Source organism: Bidens hawaiensis, unplaced genomic scaffold, assembly GCF_021521415.1.
Source record: "Bidens hawaiensis isolate Kalapana, Puna unplaced genomic scaffold, B.hawaiensis_p1.1 tig00024830_1, whole genome shotgun sequence".
Taxonomy (NCBI): Eukaryota; Viridiplantae; Streptophyta; class Magnoliopsida; order Asterales; family Asteraceae; genus Bidens; species Bidens hawaiensis.
The window spans coordinates 193,104-210,879 of NW_027505047.1; the positions used below are offsets into that span (position 1 = coordinate 193,104).

Consider the following 17,776-nt stretch of genomic DNA (forward strand, 5'->3'; position numbering starts at 1 on the left):
TGGAAGATGATTAACCGAACAAACAATGGGCGGCAATTAGGATTTTGATTAATTAACCCTAAGCCGTATAGGAAAATAAGCTTAGAGGCTACAAGACACTTGAGACCTCTAACTTATGATTGATCAACGCAGTAGCCCTTGAATGTTGATAGAAAAATAAAACTAACATGACATTATTAAAAGATAACACATAACACATAATTATTATATGTGTCACATGACATTGACACCAATTCTCCATTCATAACAAGAGCAATGTTGAATTGTATCAGCTTGCAAAGACTTTCTTTAATATATTCAAAGTATGTGGTTGTCTAGTTTAATTATCGTACATTCTCATTTTTGGATATCTATAACTTCTATTGTTAGTTGTATAGAATATTAATATAAGTTTTTTTAAGATCATGGAACTATCAATTATGGAAACCAGTAGGGGTGTTTATCGGGTCAATCCCATCAGGTTTCGGGTTAATCGGTTCGGGCTAGTCGGGTTAATTATGTTACTTTATATTTTTAAGTTGATTTTTGTGTTTGTAACTTGTGGGCTGCAATGATTCTCATTCCACTCTATTTCCAATTTGTAACTCATTATGAAAGTAATTATCTTATAAAGTCATATACGCCTGTAAGCGAACTGAGCGAATCGTGTTCCTTCATTTAACTTTAAACGAACATGAACACTTAAGCGAACAAATCTGTGTTCATGTTCGTTTGTTTCAAAAAATGAAGATGTTTGTGTTCGTTTAACCAACACATTAATACCATTATAACCCGTTTTTTTTTACCCACTAACGAGAAAATTTGAATCCCCCACTACTGTGTTCAATGTATAATTAAGGTAAACAACAACCAACACAGTATATCCACCCGTTTTAACCCATAATCTTGTTACCTCTAATCAATATATGTGCCAATAAGGACCAGTTTACTAATAGTTGGGTTGACTTAAGGTTGAACTAAAATAATCACATTGGTTAATTTTGGGTTGATTCAAATTAAACACAGGGTCAATTTGGGTTAATTCAAATAAAACACGGGTTAAAATGCGTCACTTGATAACACTTGCTAACTTAAAATGGTCCAAATAGGCGAGCAACACCCACACCCATAAATATTGTTGTCGCCACAACCTACCGTTCGCCACCGCTGACATCGACACCGCCACCACCACCGTCCTACTGATGCCACCACCACCACCACCACCCTACTCACATAATTCGACTAAAGTAACAATCATATGTCCATGAACTCGTAAACCCAGTTCTAGATTGGTTTAAAAAAAGGGGCAATTTCATAGAATAGTAACCAAGTTTCAAAAGTGTCTCAATTAGGTCACTCAACTTTAAAAAGTGTTCCAAATAGGTCACTCAACTTTCATATTTTATTAAATTAAAGGTTTTAAAATGTTTTTTTAACGTTTTTATTTTTTGTTTCACATAGGAAATCTTTTTATCCTTTTTTTATGTTGACGTTGAGTGGCGACGTGAATTTTATTTTTTATTTTTGAATTTTAATATAATTAACGTATTTTAATTTTTTAAAAATATAACTACATATATTGCAAATTCCGACCGCCACATCTTATCCTCCATTTCTTTCTTAACAAACAAAAAAATCGGTGAGACTTGATTTGAAGATTTAGTTACCCGATTTGAGAAAAATATGCATGAGTAACCTAATTGGAATACTTTTTAAAGTTGTTAAATCCAATGGACGGACAATGGCAATATCATTAACACATTTACTGGAGCACATATGGAAATGGTATGATTGGGTATAAACTATGGATTAGAAATGATGGTGGTGGCAGAACATGATATGATTGCTATGCTTTTTAGTAAATTTGGAAAACCAGAAGTTTGAGACTGTAGTCAGTTGTTTAAATTGGCTTGAATCATTGATACACAAAGGATCAGTTGTTTGACTTTTGACTTTCAAGAGTCTAACATGTAATGTAAGAGAGCCATTAAGCCTTAGTTTATTGCTCATCATATGGCCTGTGAATTCTAGAACAAAAAACCTGAATAACTTGATCATATTTTAAACAAAGTTTTCAACAAACACTACTAATATTTTCAACACACATTCAAACTCCATAAAAGAAAAACATAAAGAAACCTATTTGTCTTCTAGAAAGAAAACAGGGTTTCGATGTAACGATGAAACCATGAGACTCGAACGAAGTCATATTGTTTAATATATAACTCCTTAAAACTCTTGTCGTAAACATTGTACCTCATCAACTTCCAAGGAGTTAACAGCACCAAGAATGCATCTTCTTCTTCTTCTTTACCTCTAACCACATCAACGACTTTAAAATCCAACTGGCATGGATGCTCCATTTTCCCGAAAACACCCGGGCAATCATAAGGAGATATCAAGCACGGGAAATCACGCAGATCAAGTTGTAGTTGATACCTGACAAACCACCCCGAATGATCCCTCGGCATCTCATACACATTCACGCGCAAAACACACTCTTCACTCTCATTGTGAAATATTAAATGTAGATGACCTCTTGATTCCCCAAAATACATTATACTTGTTTCATAAGACATCGTCTCCGAAGGTAAGGGCAACATTTGTGTCTCTTCATCACCTAAGTTAAAGCACAATATATCATTTCGATAAACGGAAGCACAATAAATTGCTCCATTCCTGTAAACCGGATTGCGGAAGAAGGGTTTCGGCACATAAAAGATTCGATACAAATCTTCCATGTCCTTGTATCAGATGAATAGACTTGAACCTGAATCAAGTCCCTGTTGTGCTCTAAATAACGAATAAAAACAACTTTGTAGTGCACACAATCGGTTTGATGAAACGCCAGAGCCATAGAACACAAGGTTTTAATAACACTCTGCCCTCCTGGGATCGATGGGATGATTGCTAGTTGCTTGGTGGTGGGATTGAATACATAATAATTGAATACATAATTATCAATAGCACCCTCCTCGTGAATGGTATTACAAAGTAGTAAACCGTTACAAGACTGAATGATTCTGACATGTGGATGATGAAAGTAGTAATCAAGACTACGGAAAAGAGGAGTGCTTCGGTTTTCAACGTCAAACGGGACATATACATCGCCAGCATGATGTAAAAGAGAATTTGAAAGGGCATCTTCCCGGTAGAATAGGCGATTGTGAGCAAACAGACCAAGAGATTTAGAAAAGTTATTATTATTATTATTATTATTATTATTATTATTATTATCATACCGGTGGGCGAAATGTCTGTGAGTCAAAAGCAATCGCCAGTGTTTAGATACAGATTTGAAACGAATGATGGAGGTAACCGGGAGCCGGATAAGGATTTCGGTTAAAAGGTCGTTGTTGGAACCGATAATTAATGCTCCAGATTGATTATCGACCATTTTCTTGGTTTTGGAGTGTTGAAGAAGATGTATATATAATTGTTAGGGGTTCATGTGCTTCGACTAAACGATAGTAATTGCATAACGGAAAACAACGTAATGGAAGTGGGCCAAACTTGAAAGGCCGGGCCGAAGTTAAAGCAATTTTGTAGCCGATTTAGTTTTTAATTTGGTTAATTGGTTTAGGATAAACTATTAAGCTTAGTATCAACCAAACCATGACGCACATTGATTAATACTTTTAATTGATCGCATGACAATAGGAAACAAAGTTTACCATTTGTATTATGTAAGACCAAGTTTATCAACAGCCCCATAAGAGGTCATTACACTGTTTAAGAGATAAAAAAATAGATTAAGGCAATTTGATTCAACAACCCAGCTGTGAGCACAACCTCAGTCACGACCCACATTTATTTAAAATAATACTATTTAAAAAATCGAACATTTTTTATTTATTTTTATTAAATTTTATAGAATAAATTAAAATATAAAGACATGTTTGATTGATTCCTTTTCTCTTTTAATGCCAATATAATCAATTTTCGAGATATTTATTATATCTCATATGTTTTCATCATATATTTTTGATATCGTACATCTCGAAGCAATGCCTACACGAGGCCTCAAGCACATGGGCCTCCCCCCCCCAACGTTCTCGTCCAGGCTTTGCCACTGCTCAAGCAATCATCACACCATCAAAAAAGTTAGCAAACCGAGTTCTTTGTTGTCTATTGTTTTGGATGGGTTACTCATTTTGACGGTCCTTTTTAGCATATTTGACACATTTTACCCCCCCCCCCCTCCAAAAAAAACCCACTGACGATAAATCAGGTATCCGTCATTGTAATACCATGTATTAGAACGCTTTATTTGATTAAAGGTGTAATCTTTTAAATATATAGGGTGTCATTGATCAATCAATCAATCAATCAATCATACCCAGTAAAATCCCACCGACAGCAAAGCTATAGGTAGGGTCTGGGGAGGGTGGGATGTAGGCACACCGTACCTCTATCCAAAGGAATAAAGAGGTGGCTTCCAGAGAGACCCTCGGCTCTAAGTACATGTGTATGAAGCAAAATAAAGGAAATCAAAGTTTAACAGTTATATAAAAACTACTACTAATTATAATAATATTAATAATAAGGTCACAGTTTAACAGCAATATAAAAGCTAATAATAATAATAATAATAATAATAATAATAATAATAATAATATATGTAAGGGAAATACCATTATGGTATGTGACCTAAATAAGTTAAGTCTAAGCCCTAAGGTATTCAATTCTCTCTAAAAATCCTTAACTTTAATTCTACTTCTCCACGAATTCCTATCCTCAACCATGTCCTCGGAGAGGTTTAGGTCTATCAAATCATGCCTAATCCTCTCATCCCAAGTCAATTTCGGCCGTCCTCTACCCCTCCTCCCCTCTATAGTAATGTTTTCTACGGATCTAATAGGATTCGTCGTCTGTCTTCTCTTTACATGTCCAAACCATCTCAATCTCCACTCTCTTATCTTGTCTGCTATGTTCGCCACCCCTAATCTCTCGCGAAACACAACGTTTCTTATTCGGTCTAGCCTTGTGTGCCCACACATCCAACGTAGCATTCTCATTTCTGCTACCTCCATCTTCCGCACTTGTGCCTTCTTGATGGCCCAACAATCTGTTCCATATAGCATTGCAGGTCTAACTGCCACCCTATAGAATTTTCCCTTTAGATTAGTCGGGAAACTCTTGTCGCACAATATACCTGTGGCTGCTTTCCATCTACACCATCCTACCTGAACTCGGTGGGTCACATCACTGTCTAATTCCCCATCGCTCTGTACAAATGATCCTAAATACTTGAACTTCGTTACCTGCGGGACCACCTGCCCTTCAATTGTGATGTGTGCGTCTTCACTGTCGTTTATCCCACCAAAATCACAGTGTAGATACTCTGTCTTAGATCGGCTAATCTTTAAACCTTTTGTCTCTAAGGTTGTTCGCCACTCCTCAAGCCTCATGTTTAGATCTTGTTTTTTCTCAGCAAGTAACACAATATAGGGTGTCATTGAAAACGGGTCAAATACAAATATCACACATAATGTGTAATGGTCTCACGTGGGCCGTGGCAAAGGTCCCTTGAGCCACCCACTAAAGCGAAACTCTCTATTGCATTTTATTTATTATCATGGGGCGTGGCATCTTAAACTACCCAACCTTTATCATGTTTTACGTCTTTTTAACGCCCTGTTTAATCCTACTATTAATAACAACTTGATTTAGTTTTTTTTCTTTTTAACCAAACATGTGAGAGCGACTAGCCATCTTTATCTATCAACGTCATTGCCTCCGGTGGCGGACTCATAAAATATTCTACAGGGGTCGGAAATTACTTGAGTAGGTAACTAGTTAAATAAAAAAAGTTGTTAGGGTTTGGCGGGCTGGGGCAGGTCAAATCGGTATATATAATGTTGTCCGCTTCAGTCCTCTAAACGGGTCGAAACGGGTCAGGTTATACAAAAAATATATAGATAATCAAACAAAGTATTACTAGAAATGCACAATTAAACTACAACTTATTTCAAGTTGTTTTCTACGGGTTTTTACTTTTTGAAATATAACAAAAACATCTACTTTGTCAAAGAACTAAAGTTTTATGATAAGTAGTTAGTTGGTTACAATGTAATTCCTACTTGATATATAAACTATGGTTATTATATATTTTTTCAAGTTTGTGTAGATAACATGGCTGTTGTTGTCTAAATAATGCCTCTATAAAACCTTTCAAACCCGAAAAAATACATTCAAATAATTGAGTTTTTCTTGAAGGCTTTTTGGCCCACAAAGTAAATTTAAGAAGCCCATGTAGCTAAATAACAATTAGGGCATCACCAATGTGTTACCATTTCTTGTTTATCATCCAGAGTTTCAAACAACACCAGTGATGTAACTGTCGTTGTACTAGCCAGAGAAAAGTTTTATGTCCATGCTACCTTCTTTCTTCAATTTTTCTTTCATCATTTATTGGATTTCGAAATTTTACAAGGGTCGGTGTTATAATTTCACAGAGATCGGTCAGGATCTTAACACGATAATAGTGCTAATTATTTTTTTGGGACGGTCGACACCCCTCTATATGAGTAGGTCTGCCCCTGATTACCTCGTCTCTGTTTGCTCTTTATTATATATGAGGAGTTGATTTTTCCAATAGCATTAGGACTAAGGGTGTAAACCAAGCCCGAGCCCAAGCCCAGTTATGCTTGAGCTCGGCTTTAAAAAGCTCGGGCTAAGCTTGTTTATTATTTTTGAATAAACCTTAGACAACCCAAAGCTCAGTTCGAGCTTGTGTGCAATGCCAAAAACGAGCCAAAGTTCGGTTCTTATACATAAAACTATAAATGGTCTAAGAGTTAAAAGTTCAAAAATACGTTAGGCTGTTAAGGTTCAACAAGCCTATACGACTTTCTCATACAAGGCTCGAACTCAAACTCGATAACAAAATGATCTTTAAATGAGGCTCAAACTTGACTCGAGCTCAATAAGGCTCAGCTTGTTTTGAGATGTCTATCAATCCAATGTCACCGTGCTACATTCATTACTCTAGTGGTTATATTCATGATGTGATAAAGTGAAATCTTGAATGCTGTCCCATACTTATCAACTAGCCAAACATGTTCCTCTTAAAATGCCAGAACATAAAAGACCAGCCACAAATTGGTTACCAAAAATGCATGTTGTATGAAAATTAATGAGATTTTTCTTTTCTTTTTTTTTTTCACAGCAAAACATGAACTAATAAACAGAACAACGTTTTCAACAAACACAAAACCTTACTAAACCTTCCAGTTTGATCATCAACTTAGTACCAGATATAAACTAATATTTTGAAACACATTTAAACTCCTTAATAGAAACACATAAACCAACCTGATTGTCTTCTAGAAAGAAGACAAGGTTTGGATGTAACGATGAACACTTGCGAATTCATATGCGAATTCATTAGAGTCTTTGTTGCTATATAACTCCTTAAAACTCTTGTCGTGAATGTTGTCCTTAGCAACTTCCTGGGAGTTAACAACACCAAGAATGTATCTTCGTCTGCTTTACCTCTAACCACATCCACAACTCGAAAAACACAACGGTTTCCCGAAATCATGTTCCTGAATTATCCAGAGTCTGATATTGCCGAACCATTTCCGGAACATCACCCAGAAGTGAATCAACTCGATACTTGACAAACCACCCCGAATGATCCCTCAACATCTCGTACACATTCAGGCTCAAAATATCTTCTTCGGGGGCCGTTTGTGATATTAAATGTAGATGCCCTCCCGATTCCCCTAAGTACAATGTATATACTTTATGAGACACCAACCCCTCTGGCATGGGCGATACTTGTAGCTGTTCGACATGTAACTTGTAGTACAAGATTTTGTTACTTCGATAATCGGGAGCCCAATGAACGGCTCCATTCCAGTAAACCACCTGGTGGTGGCGGAACTTGGTCTTCTGCGAAGAGAAAGATTCGATACAAATCTTTCATTTCCTAGTATCAGACGAGTAGACTTGAATCTGGATCAACCTCCGGGATCTATGTAAAGCACAAACGCAAACAACTTTGTAGTGCACACAATCTGTTTGATGAAACGCGAGAGCCATAGAAAGGATGGTGTCATCAACACTCCGCCATCCGGGGACTGATGGCAATGGGATGAATGCGAGTTGCTTGGTGGTGGGATTGAAAACATAATATTCATGAGCACTGTTGTGAAAGGCAGCACAAAGTAATAAACCGTTACAAGATTGCCTGATTAAGACATCGGAGTGATTAAAAGGAGGAGTGCTTCGGTTTTCAACATCAAATGCGACATATATAGATTTTGGAACGGTATGGCAATGGCCGGTGAAATGCATGCGAGCAAAAAGACCAGGAGATTTTAAAAGCTTACTATCATCATAGCGGTGGATGAAGTGTTTGTGAGTCAAAAGCAATCGCCAGTGTTTAGATACAGATTTGAAACGAAGGATGGAGGTAGCAGGAAGCCGGACAAGGATTTCGGTTAAAAGGTCATTGTTGGAACCAATGAATGATTCAGATCGATGATTGGAATTCTCCATTGGAAGATAATACTCGAACAAACCGTGGGCGGCAATTAGGATTTTGATTAATTAACCCTAAGCGGCTAAGCCGTAGAGATTAATAAGTAAGAGCCAATTAAGACGACATCTTAAGATCCCCCAACTTATGAAATACATGCACATTAGTCCTTCAACGTTGGCAGAAAAATAAAATAAAACATCATTTTTATTAAAAGATTGCTAATTGAATTATAGCCTTAATCTTATAGGTGTGATTTTCTGAACAAGTCCCTCGAATGTCACACGCAAATATGGTACATAATTATAATGGCATCACATGACATCAATTCTCCATTTGTATATCTATCTCTACTTTAGTGTCACGTCTCAACTACTTCATACGTACTTAAACCTAATTTTAACAAGAGTAATGTTGAATTGTATCAACTAGCTAAACTTGCTAAGACTTCCTTTAATTCTTTAAATTACGAAACCAGTCCTGCGGATTTTTCCATCTTTATACTTGCAAACTTAAATGGTCAAAATAGGCGAGCGACACCCACCCCCATTGTTGTCGCTACAACCTACCATTCGCCACCGCTAACATCAACACCACCACCACCACCACCACCACCGTCTGACTAATGCAACCACCACCACCGCCCTCATACTCACATAATTCGACTCAATTAACAATCATACGTTCATGAACTTGTAAATTCAGTTCTAGATTGGTTTTTAAGAATTAATTAAATCCAATGGAGCACATATGGAAATTATGATATGTTCGGTTATCAACCAACGGTTTAAAAATGATGGTGGTGGCAGAACATAATACGCTTGAATGATAGCTATGGCTTTTAGTTAACTACTTTAAATCAAAACTTATGTCCGGATTATGTGCAGTTACTTTAAATCAATCCTTTTAGTAAGTTTAAGAAAGTAGAAATTTTAGACTGTAAAGTGTAGACAGTTGTTTGGATTGGGTTGATATGCAAAGGATCAATTGTTTGACTTTTTAGTTTTTAAAGTTAAACATAATACTCTTTAATAGATTCGGAAGCAAAAAACCAGCAAACTTGATTGCCAAAATCAATAATTTGATAACAGGTTTCCATAAAAATCTCAGCTTATGGCTCATCACATAGGCATCCTTAATACTCTTTAATAGATTCGAAGCAAAAAACCAGCAAACTTGATTGCCAAAATCAATAATTTGATAACAGGTTTCCATAAAAATCTCAATCAAACTTCCTAACAAAGGCGCACAAACGCAAACCAACAAGCGTCACCTAATAATCTTTTAGAAAGAGGACAAGGTTTCAATGTAACGATAAAAACCTGAGGGTTCAAACTAGGAGTAGTTGTAACTATATAACTCTTTAAAGCTCTTGTCATGAACATTGTACCTTATCATCTTCCCAGGAGTAAATATCACCAAGAATGTATCTTCTTCTGCTTTACCTCTGACCACATCAACAACTTGAAAATCATAACCATATTGATAAACCATGCTCGGAAAAGCACCCAGAAGCTCATCAAGTTGTACTTGATACTTAACAAACCACCATGAATGATCCATCAACATCTCATACACATTCATGTGCAAACTAGTATCCTCACGCTCCGAGTGTAACATTAAATGTAAGTGGCCTATGGATTCCCCAAAATACATTGTCAATATTTCAGAAGACACCAACCCCTCCGGCAAAGGAAACGTTTTCAACTGTTCAACATCTAAACTATAATAAAAGTAATTTCTGTTTCGATAAAAGGAAGACCAATAAATAGCTCCATTCCAGTAAACTGCATCATGAAAAATCGGTTTATGCACCAAAAAAGATTCAATACAAATCTTCCATTTCCTTAAACTAGATGAGTAGACTTGAATCTGACACAAGTTCTTGACTGGATCTAAAAGACAAATTGATGTGCGAAAAGCTATATATAAATATTAATAACTATAACTAATTCTCGCAATTCAACACTAAGCCTTAAATTTATAAAACCAAACAATCCTAACTAAACTTCACACAAACGGCAAGTGTACCGGTCGCGTAGCAGCACAGTCTAATGGAAGTCCGGATGTAGAACACAAAAACACGTGAGAACGGCTCAGATAATTAACCCTAATCTAAGTCATGCCTAAATAATATATTTATTTATCTTAATTATTTAAACTAACTAAACTTAACTAACTTAACATAGCTAATGGTAAAACTTTACGGAACTAACGATAATAAGAAAACGAATCACCTAGGTAAGATCACTTAACGGATATAGGATGGCTCAGGTGCTAACAAGTGTTTGAAACCGGCGTCTAAAGATGAACTAAGATAGATGTAATCAAGGCAACCGGGTCCCTACGGTCAGTTTTACCAGAAAACCCTAACATCGTTTATTTATCTTTTAATTTACGGTTGTTTATTTACGTACCCTAATGATTTATTACTTGGTCCGTATCAAAATCACAATCCTCACTAAGGCTCGATCTAATTACAAACCTAGGAAGAGAGGGGTAATTCAATAATAAGGATAAAATAACTCAACTTACAAACTAACCTAGTCGATAGCTAGAAAACCGCACGTGGTCTCGCAACGGGTAACTAAATCAACTAAAGCAGAGAGATAAGCTAATCCCTAAGGTTTTGGTCCAACTCAAAGGAGATGATCCTACTGACCTAAATGATTCAAGAAGCACAAACCCTAATGGCACGCGTCTACCAAAATCAATCAACACACTCAGTATTAACCGAACTAACAATTAACGACTACACGAAACAAATTCATGCAATAATCAACTACCGAGGCTCATGCAACCTAAAATACATCTAATGGCAGCAAGGTTCATGGAATAATACCACAAATTATGAAGTTTACAATAACTAAACAATCAAACACGAAATTAGCACCCGAAGAGTGATAAATCAACCGTTAAACATCAAACCTAGGTGATTCAAACAAGTTTAGCCAAGCATAATGAATGAACAGCAGATAAAATAGATAAATATGATAAACATGTTCATTAGAATCTGATTACAACTTGTTTGAATGTCTAAAACTCAAAAACGAACTAAAATCGTTAAAATACTCAAAACCGACAACCGGGTGATGAAATAACGAACCGGCTGCTCCTCCTCCTTGGTATTTCATTTGGAATAGATTTTTGGTGGCTGGAAGGGTGATTAAAAATCGTTCATAGGGTTTCGGGTTTTTAAATATATCATTAAACACCCATTCCTAATATAAAACAGGTTAAAACAAGCTCACAAAGCCCGCTAGAAGACAAAACAGTCGTTTTTATGATTTCTGGCTGTTCTTGGCAGCCTTGGGACATGTTGGAATCTACCATATACTGATTGAATGGTATGACCTGGTCACATAGCTCGGCCATGCCATTTTCTGACATTTTCCGACTTCCAGCTCGTTTATCTTCGTATGTGCGCACCGGCTTCATCTGAGCTCCGTTTTAGCTGATTCTTTCTCCATTTAACTCGTTTTCTCGCTCTCTTCAACATATGACCTATCACATACACAAACATGTAAATTCACTCAAGAACTATTGATATTCGTTAACGTTTAAGCACAAAATAACATAAAAACTATTAGGAAAACATGTGGGTTTTACACCACATCAAACATCCCCACACTTAAACCTTTTTCATCTCTGAAAAAACTATTTTGAAATGGAATCATAATCGGAAAATATGATCTTAAAAACATGTAGGTTATTATAAAGCTCAGATAAATGCAAAAACCGCGATTGTCGATATTGTTGTCCAGTTAAACCCATGCCTTGATCTTTACCGGGACAAATATGATCCAAAAATTGTATTACTCAGTGGTTTACACAATTAAGACACACTTATTTTTAGCTTTTACCGGACCAGACCACCCTAACTTGACTTAAACCTCAAAATCAGCAGATTTAAAACCTTTGTTGCTCTATTTTACTTTTTCATGAATAGTTAAGACGATCAAGGGTATTGTTTATCCACCTAGGCTTAAGCATCAAAGTCTACCAAGAAGCCATTAGATACGACTAAGGTACAATTAATTAAGTAGCTAGTGTTCTTCACAACATGGCATACCCCCGTTATCAAGCAATACCCCGAACCATCACCATAGGTGAGCATGCAAAATTTCATCTGTAAGGTTTACATGTAGCGTGTCCCTTGTGGTCCAATTCTTAATGGTAATGAGACGCGAGTAAGGGGACCCCACATGGCTAACAGCGTGGATGATCAAGTCAGTAGTGTATTTGTACTTTTAGTACGTAGTGATCATGTTTATTGACTTATGTGGCAGAAAACTGCGGGTTTGCTCTTTTTTAGCTTTTATTTAAATATTCACAACCCAACTTAAGAATTGTGAATACCTAGATGAATAGACTGCATACAGACCCATGGTCTCCAGACCCAAGGCATCCCATCAATACAAGAATTAAGGTTATAAAACCATACGCCAATGAAGTGTAAAACACTAAACTAAACGATTTAAGATCTATATCACCGGCTACTTGGGATACTCTAACGTTAAACCTACCCAAGCATTGTATGATAATGTATTCAAACTTAAAATTTATAAATTTTCACATTTCATACCAAGAATTGAGGCTTGAGTATGGACCGACCTTTCATTACTTATTTTCCACGGACAAAACGCTTTACCCACAAAAGATTTCCGTTTACCCATTTTATCAAATTGCCCTTTCATTCTTAAGGCTGAGCCTACCGACACATCCCAAGTTAAGTGCGTTTTCTTTTATATTATCTCATATTATTAGTAGTTTGAAAAACCAATTTCCGATTTACTATCATTTTCCATTATTTGCAAAAATTTCATTAAATTTTTGGGACATTTTTCTTTTAGGTTCTCAATTAATTTATTTTATCTTTGCCGAAAACATCAATTTCCTATCCCCACATTTAAATTTCACATTGTCCTCAATGTGAGAAAAAAGGAAATTACAAATAAAATTATGCAAAAATAAAAATAAAATAAAGATCTGGAACAGACTCCCCTGGTAAATAGACGATATGCCTCGTGAGTCGTGTTCCGCGCTCATCAATTCCAACGCTATCAACAAAGTATCTTCAAATAACGTCATCTTTCACGAACAAAAACGGCAATACTGAAACAAATGGCATCCCCACACTTGTTTGAAACCATATCCCATCAACCATATCATAAGCAACCTTGGAACAACATGCAAGTAAGAGTAGAAACAACCGGCAGAGCAAAGAAGTAAAAACAAAATATAAAATAGAAGAAAAAGATAGTACTGGGTTACCTCCTGGGAAGTACTAAGTTTATAGAATAGTCTTCAGCCAGACTTGCTCACGAAACCTCAATCGGGAGGCTTCTCCTTTATCCTCTTCCCATCAATACTCCTTAACACTTTCCTCTTACAACTGGTCGGGAAGAAACCAACTGCACCGCTCTCATGGGCCCAAACATACGACTTGAACTTGGCCCACCAACTCTTAGACTCCCCCAAAAATGATTCCCTGAAGTGAAACGGGAGTGACGAACTCTTCTGCACACCATGATCTCTAAGCCTAGATATCATCCTTATTCTTTTAACCAACTTCTTAAACCTCGACACGTCCCGAATGGAGATTGAGTATGGTTCATGTTTTGGTTTTTCACAATCCAAGTGCAATGGTGGGAAGACTGAATCGCCAACCACCTCATGGCTCTTCTCACAAGGCTCCTTCTTGAACCCTACACTTGGCTCGTTATACAATAAATCTTCGAGCAACTTCAAATCACCAAGTGGTTCAAACTCTCCTTCATCCATCACCGTAAAATCCACCAACTCATCACCAAACTCACCCCTAAACTCGTCCTCCCATGAAGGAACATACTCCTCTAACTGCTTTTCCATCCCCAACTTCTCAAATTCTATAATCGGTTCACTAAGTTGTGACTGACTTGTTAAATCAAGCTAAATTCCATCTAAAGCTCGTTGGGTTGGAAATGGGGCATTTGGATTTGTATCATGGATGATGCGTAACCAATCAAACATTACCTCATCCGGATCTGGTATTTGTTCAATGAATTCACCGGATGAGTTTCATAACCCAGAAGATTCCCCCTTAAATCAAACATCAAACGTAACCGGGGTTTCACTCGATTTTTCTCTTTGCAATCCAGAATCCTCTTTATCTCCATCTTCCAAATGGTGTAACGTTTTTGTTCTTTGAATCCATTCCCGTAAGTTTCCATAACTACACACTTAAACATATGCGGATCATGGGTACCAGATAATAGTAGAAGAAAATTAATTAAAACTAATTAAACTAATTTAAAGAAAACTAAAATAAACTATATTAATCTAAATATATCTACAAAACTATAAAAATCAAGTACTCAACTCGGGTCGTTCTCCGATCGCCTCAAACCGTTTCCCCGGCAACGGCGCCAAAAACTTGACGTGCGAAAAGCTATATATAAATATTAATAACTATAACTAATTCTCGCAATTCAACACTAAGCCTTAAATTTTTAAAACCAAACAATCCTAACTAAACTTCACACAAACGGCAAGTGTACCGGTCGTGTAGCAGCACAGTCTAATGGAAGTCCGGATGTCGAACACAAAAACACGTGAGAACGGCTCAGATAATTAACCCTAATCTAAGTCATGCCTAAATAATATATTTATCTATCTTAATTATTTAAACTAACTAAACTTAACTAACTTAACTTTACGCAACTAACGATAATAAGAAAACGAATCACCTAGGTAAGATCACTTAACGGATATATGATGGCTCAGGTGCTAACAAGTTTTTGAAACCGGCGTCTTAGTTGATGAACTAAGATAGATGTAATCAAGGCAACCGAGTCCCTACGGTCAGTTTTACCGGAAAACCCTAACATCGTCTATTTATCTTTTAATTTACGGTTGTTTATTTACGTACCCTAATGATTTATTACTTGGTCCGTATCAAAATCACAATCCTCACTAAGGCTCCAGCTAATTACAAACCTAGGAAGAGAGGGGTAATTCAATAATAAGGATAAAATAACTCAACTTACAAACTAACCTAGTCGATAGCTAGAAAACCGCACATGGTCTCACAACAGGTAACTAAATCAACTAAAGCAGAGAGATAAGCTAATCCCTAAGGTTTTGGTCCAACTCAAAGGGGATGATCCTACTAACCTAAATGATTCAAGAAACACAAACCCTAATGGCACGCGCTACCACAATCAATCAACACACTCAGTATTAACCGAACTAACAATTAACGACTACACGAAACAAATTCATGCAATAATCAACTACCGAGGCTCATGCAACCTAAAAAAACATCTAATGGCAGCAAGGTTCATGGAATAATATCACAAATTATGAAGTTTACAATAACTAAACAATCAAACACGAAATTAGCACCCGAAGAGTGATAAATCAACCGTTAAACATCAAACCTAGGTGATTCAAACAAGTTTAGCCAAGCATAATGAATGAACAGCAGATAAAATAGATAAATATGATAAACATGTTCATTAGAATCTGATTACAACTTGTTTTAATGTCTAAAACTCAAAAACGAACTCACAATCGTTAAAATACTCAAAACCGACAACCGGGTGATGAAATAACGAACCGTCTCCTCCTCCTCCTTGGTATTTCGTTTGGAACAGATTTTTGGTGGCTGGAAGGGTGATTAAAAATCGTTCATAGGGTTTAGGGTTTTTAAATATATCATTAAACACCAATTCCTAATATAAAACAGGTTAAAACAAGCTTACAAAGCCCGCTAGAAGACAAAACAGTCGTTTTTATGATTTCTGGTTGTTCTTGGCAGCCTTGGGACATGTTGGAATCCACCATATGCTGCTTGAATGGTATGACCTGGTCACGTAGCTCGGCCATGCCATTTTCTGACGTTTTTCGACTTCCAGCTCGTTTATCTTCGTATGCGCGTACCGACTTCATCTGAGCTCCGTTTTAGCTGATTCTTTCTCCATTTAACTCGTTTTCTCGCTCTCTTAAACATGGGACCTATCACATACACAAACATGTAAATTCACGCAAGAACTATTGATATTCGTTAACGTTTAAGCAGAAAATAACATAAAATCTATTAGGAAAACATGTGGGTTTTACACCACATCACAAATACAAACAAATTTGAAGTGCACACAATGGGCTTGATGGTATGCAAGAGCCATAAAATGGGTGGTTTTGGGGACGGATGGGATGAATGCGAGTTGCTTGGTGGTGGGATTGAACACATAAAATTCACGTGCACCATTATTGTGAAAGGCATTACAAAGTAATAACCCGTTACAAGATTGCAGATAGTGACATCAGAACGATTAAAGTAGAAATCGAGACTACGGAAAGGAGGAGTGCTTCGATCTTCAACATCAAACGGAACATATGTATCGCCAGCAAAAAGACCAGGAAATTTTGAAAGGTTATCGTACCGGCGGGTGAAACGTGTGTGAGTTAAAAGCGATCGCCAGTGTTTAGATACGGATTTGAAACGAAGGATGGAGGTAGCTGGGAGGCGGATAAGGATTTCGGTTAAAAGGTTTTCATTGGAACCAATAAAAGTTCCGGATTGATTATCGGAATCTTCCATGGAAACTGGTAAGAAGCAAGTTTGGGTTTTAATGTTTGGAGTTTGAAGTGGTTTTATGAGTGTTGAAGAAGATGAAAAGACCGGGGAAAGTTGAAAGGCCAGGCCGAACCGCCGAAGTTGAAACGTTTAACATTTACTTTATAGCCGATTTAGTTAGTTTAATTTTATAATGTAGTTTAGTGTTAAGAGTAGGATTAATGTAAAAAACAATATACTTGTATTCAACCATCACATTTTCCCTTTCTTGTTTGGGATTTGATTATTTATATCTTTCACTGTCTCTAAATCTATAAATTAACTAAAAATCATATTTTATTCATAAATCTCTCTTTTTTCTGGAAAAAATTATCTCACATCTTCTATCATGTTTTTATCTTTATAATACTTACAAATAGGGGTGTTAATCGGGTTTCGGGTTAATCGGGTTTTCAAAAAAACAAAGTTGACCAGTGTCCCGACCTTATTAAGGTTCAGGTTAGTCGAGTTTGGGTTAATCAGGTTTCGGGTTAGTCGGGTTGTAATAGAATTTGAAGTTTTTGTTTAAACCTCAACTCAAATGATGTGCTCTTATTTTAGTAGAACCTATAGCATGAATTCATAGAAAAACAAAATGATGGGACTGTGTCTCCATTATAATTGATATTGGTAGTGGCCTGAAAAAGAAACAACATCATAAGTATTCGATTGATAGTTAGGTTAACGGATTTAATAGGCACGTGACATAT

General features: G+C 36.5%; 1 protein-coding gene and 1 pseudogene across 1 annotated transcript; both read right to left on the reverse strand.

Annotated features, from left to right (window-relative positions):
- Positions 1-7,908: 7,908 nt before the first annotated feature.
- On the reverse strand, positions 7,909-8,487 carry LOC143610189 (F-box protein At5g07610-like). Its single transcript, XM_077084734.1, has one exon. It carries the CDS (start codon positions 8,485-8,487, stop codon positions 7,909-7,911), a length of 579 nt encoding a protein of 192 aa, XP_076940849.1.
- Positions 8,488-9,751: 1,264 nt separating this feature from the next.
- LOC143610167 (F-box protein At5g07610-like) lies at positions 9,752-17,051 on the reverse strand (annotated as a pseudogene).
- Between the last annotated feature and the right edge of the window lie 725 nt (positions 17,052-17,776).